This window comes from Entelurus aequoreus, linkage group LG10 (assembly GCF_033978785.1).
Source record: "Entelurus aequoreus isolate RoL-2023_Sb linkage group LG10, RoL_Eaeq_v1.1, whole genome shotgun sequence".
In the NCBI taxonomy this organism is placed as follows: Eukaryota; Metazoa; Chordata; class Actinopteri; order Syngnathiformes; family Syngnathidae; genus Entelurus; species Entelurus aequoreus.
The window spans coordinates 65,624,684-65,628,655 of NC_084740.1; the positions used below are offsets into that span (position 1 = coordinate 65,624,684).

The 3,972-nt window shown below is 30.7% G+C and overlaps 1 protein-coding gene across 2 annotated transcripts in view; it reads left to right on the top strand.

The window, feature by feature from the left end:
• cwc22 (CWC22 spliceosome associated protein homolog) overlaps window positions 1-395 on the top strand; it is a 19,647-nt gene extending 19,252 nt beyond the window's left edge. The window contains exons 20-21 of one of the 2 annotated variants that reach the window (XM_062061436.1): window positions 1-9; window positions 96-395. The exon at window positions 1-9 is cut by the window's left edge and continues 389 nt beyond it. In XM_062061436.1, coding sequence (XP_061917420.1) covers window positions 1-3 — 3 coding nt within the window. In that variant the 3' untranslated portion in view covers window positions 4-9; window positions 96-395. The other variant, XM_062061435.1, reaches the window with a different exon arrangement.
• The last annotated feature ends 3,577 nt before the right edge of the window (window positions 396-3,972 follow it).

The following is a 3,972-nucleotide window of genomic DNA, read 5'->3' on the forward strand; positions in this document are numbered from 1 at the left end:
TAAAGACTGGCGAGTGTTCCTTCATGCGCATTTTTATCTGAGAGACATTAAATTGTCATTTTTCAATGTTTTCTTTTAATCTTCCGTCTTTTTAGTAAGTCCCAGCAGCCATCTTGTCCTCCATTGGACTCTCAGACATGTGACACGGTGACCCGGATGGCTGCATGCAGACAGACAGGTTGGACCTTGTAGAACTGGACCCAAGGTGTCATCCCTGTTTTCTGTAAACGGTCTCCATGGCGACCATGACTTTGTGCCGTGTTTTTTTCATACAATCGTTTGTCTGCGGCAGACTGCCACAAATGCATTAGGTGACTATTGTCTAGAAATGTCAAAGTACTACTGAGTACTTTTACACTCGCACCCATGTAGTAATAAACATACATTAGTGTATGGATACGGCTCTTTGTGAATAATGACAGGTTGGACCAGAGCACTGAGGGCCACACAGAAAAATTAAAGCATTTTGATATTTGTCGTTTCTATAACCATGAGGGCTCACCTAAATTTTTGTCAACGTTAAAGGTTCTGGGGACCCAAAGGGATCTCAGTCATTAAAGTGTTTAAAAATAAGTTGTGTGTATATATATATGTATATTTTTTAAACTTTTGTATGCTTTTTTTCCCCCAAAGAAAACCCAGTTTCAATAACACAAAATATGCAATATTTTCCCCAAAACATTTTTCAAAATGGAATTTTTGATGTGACTACAGGTCCCGGGGACCCAAAGGGGTCTCAGTCATTAAAGTGTTTTAAATAAGTCGTATATTTAAAAAAACCAAAACCTTTTTAATTATTTTTTCCCCCCCAAAGAAAACCCAGTTTTTGTATAGCAATAACACAAAATACATAATTTTCCCTAAAACATTTTTCAAAATGGAATTTTTTATATGAGTGCAGGTCCTTTAACCTTTGGGTCCCAGTCATTAAAGTGTTCAAAATACATCTTTTAAATTTTTTTTAATTTTTTTAGATATATACTTTCAACACCTTAACTAGCTATAGATCAACTTCAGGTCTGTTTGTTGCCATAAAGTTGTGTATTTTTTGTTTTATAACCTTTCTTTTTTAAAGAAACCCCTGTTACCTATGGCATAAACAAAATATGCAATATTTTGCCCAAAATATTTTTCAAAATGGAATTTGTGATGTGACTGTCACTAAAGGTCCTTTAGGGACCCAGTCATTAAAGTGTTAAAAATAAGTCACATATATTTTTTTAATTTTACTTCTTTATGATTTTTTTCCCTATAGAAAACACAGTTTCTGTATAGCAATAACACAAAATATGCAATATTTTCCCCAAAACCTTTTTCAAAATGGAATTTTTGATACGACTACAGGTCCTGGGGACTCAAAGGGGTCTCAGTCATTATAGTGTTATAAATAAGTCTATTATTTAAAAAAAACAAAAAATAACCTTTCTAATTATTTTTTCCACCCAAAGAAAACCCAGTTTTTGTATAGCAATAACACAAAATACATATTTTTCCTTAAAACATTTTTCAAAATGGAATTTTTGATATGAGTGCAGGTCCTTCAACCTTTGGGTCCCAGTCTTTAAAGTGTTCAAAATACATCTTTTTTTTTTTAGATATATACTTTCAACACCTTAACTAGCTATAGATCAACTTCAGATCTGTTTGTTGCCATAAAGTTGTGTATTTTTTGTTTTATAACCTTTCTTTTTCAAAGAAACCCCTGTTATCTATGGCATAAACAAAATATGCAATATTTTGCCCAAAATATTTTTCAAAATGGAATTTGTGATGTGACTGTCACTAAAGGTCCTTTAGGGACCCAGTCATTAAAGTGTTAAAAATAAGTCACATATATTTTTTTTATTTTACATCTTTATGATTTTTTTTCCTTTAGAAAACACAGTTTCTGTATAGCAATAACACAAAATATGCAATATTTTCCCCAAAACCTTTTTCAAAATGGAATTTTTGATACGACTACAGGTCCTGGGGACTCAAAGGGGTCTCAGTCATTAAAGTGTTATAAATAAGTCTATTATTTAAAAAAAACAAAACATAACCTTTCTAATTATTTTTTCCCCCCAAAGAAAACCCAGTTTTTGTATAGCAATAACACAAAATACATATTTTCCTTAAAACATTTTTCAAAATGGAATTTTTGATATGAGTGCAGGTCCTTCAACCTTTGGGTCCCAGTCTTTAAAGTGTTCAAAATACATGTTTTTTTTTTTTAGATATATACTTTCAACACCTTAACTAGCTATAGATCAACTTCAGATCTGTTTGTTGCCATAAAGTTGTGTATTTTTTGTTTTATAACCTTTCTTTTTCAAAGAAACCCCTGTTACCTATGGCATAAACAAAATATGCAATATTTTGCCCAAAATATTTTTCAAAATGGAATTTGTGATGTGACTGTCACTAAAGGTCCTTTAGGGACCCAGTCATTAAAGTGTTAAAAATAAGTCACATATATTTTTTTAATTTTACATCTTTATGATTTTTTTTCCTATAGAAAACCCAGTTTCTGTATAGCAATAACACAAAATATGCAATATTTTCCCCAAAACCTTTTTCAAAATGGAATTTTTGATATGACTACAGGTCCTGGGGACTCAAAGGGGTCTCAGTCGTTAAAGTGTTATAAATAAGTCGTATATTAAAAAAAAACAACTTTTTAATTATTTTTTCCCCCTCAAAGAAAACCCAGTTTTTGTATAACAATAACAAAAAATACATAGTTTCCTTAAAACATTTTTCAAAATGGAATTTTTGATATGAGTGCGGATCCTAGGGACCCAAAGAGGTCCCAGTCATTAAAGTGTTCAAAATACATCTTTAAAAAAAATGTAATTATTTTTTTATACTTTCAACACCTTATCTATCTATAGATCAACTTCAGATCTGTTTGTTGCCATAAAGTTGTGCATTTTTTGTTTTATAACCTTTCTTTTTCAAAGAAACCCCTGTTATCTATGGCATAAACAAAATATGCAATATTTTGCCCAAAATATTTTTCAAAATGGAATTTGTGATGTGACTGTCACTAAAGGTCCTTTAGGGACCCAGTCATTAAAGTGTTAAAAATAAGTCACATATATTTTTTTTATTTTACATCTTTATGATTTTTTTTCCTATGGAAAACCCAGTTTCTGTATAGCAATAACACAAAATATGCAATATTTTCCCCAAAACCTTTTTCAAAATGGAATTTTTGATACGACTACAGGTCCTGGGGACTCAAAGGGGTCTCAGTCATTAAAGTGTTATAAATAAGTCGTATATTAAAAAAAAAACAAAAAAAAACCTTTCTAATTATTTTTTCCCCCCAAAGAAAACCCAGTTTTTGTATAGCAATAACACAAAATACATATTTTTCCTTAAAACATTTTTCAAAATGGAACTTTTGATATGACTACAGGTCCTGGGGACTCAAAGGGGTCTCAGTCATTAAAGTGTTATAAATAAGTCGTATATTAAAAAAAAAAACCTTTTTAATAATTTTTCCCCCCCAAAGAAAACCCAGTTTTTGTATAACAATAACAAAAAATACATATTTTCCTTAAAACATTTTTCAAAATGGAATTTTTGATATGAGTGCGGATCCTAGGGACCCAAAGAGGTCCCAGTCATTAAAGTGTTCAAAATACATCTTTTTATACTTTCAACACCTTATCTATCTATAGATCAACTTCAGATCTGTTTTTTGCCATAAAGTTGTGTATTTTTTGTTTTATAACCTTTCTTTTTTAAAGAAACCCCTGTTACCTATGGCATAAACAAAATATGCAATATTTTGCCCAAAATATTTTTCAAAATGGAATTTGTGATGTGACTGTCACTAAAGGTCCTTTAGGGACCCAGTCATTAAAGTGTTAAAAATAAGTCACATATATTTTTTTTATTTTACTTCTTTATGATTTTTTTTCCTATAGAAAACCCAGTTTCTGTATAGCAATAACACAAAATATGCAATATTTTCCCCAAAAC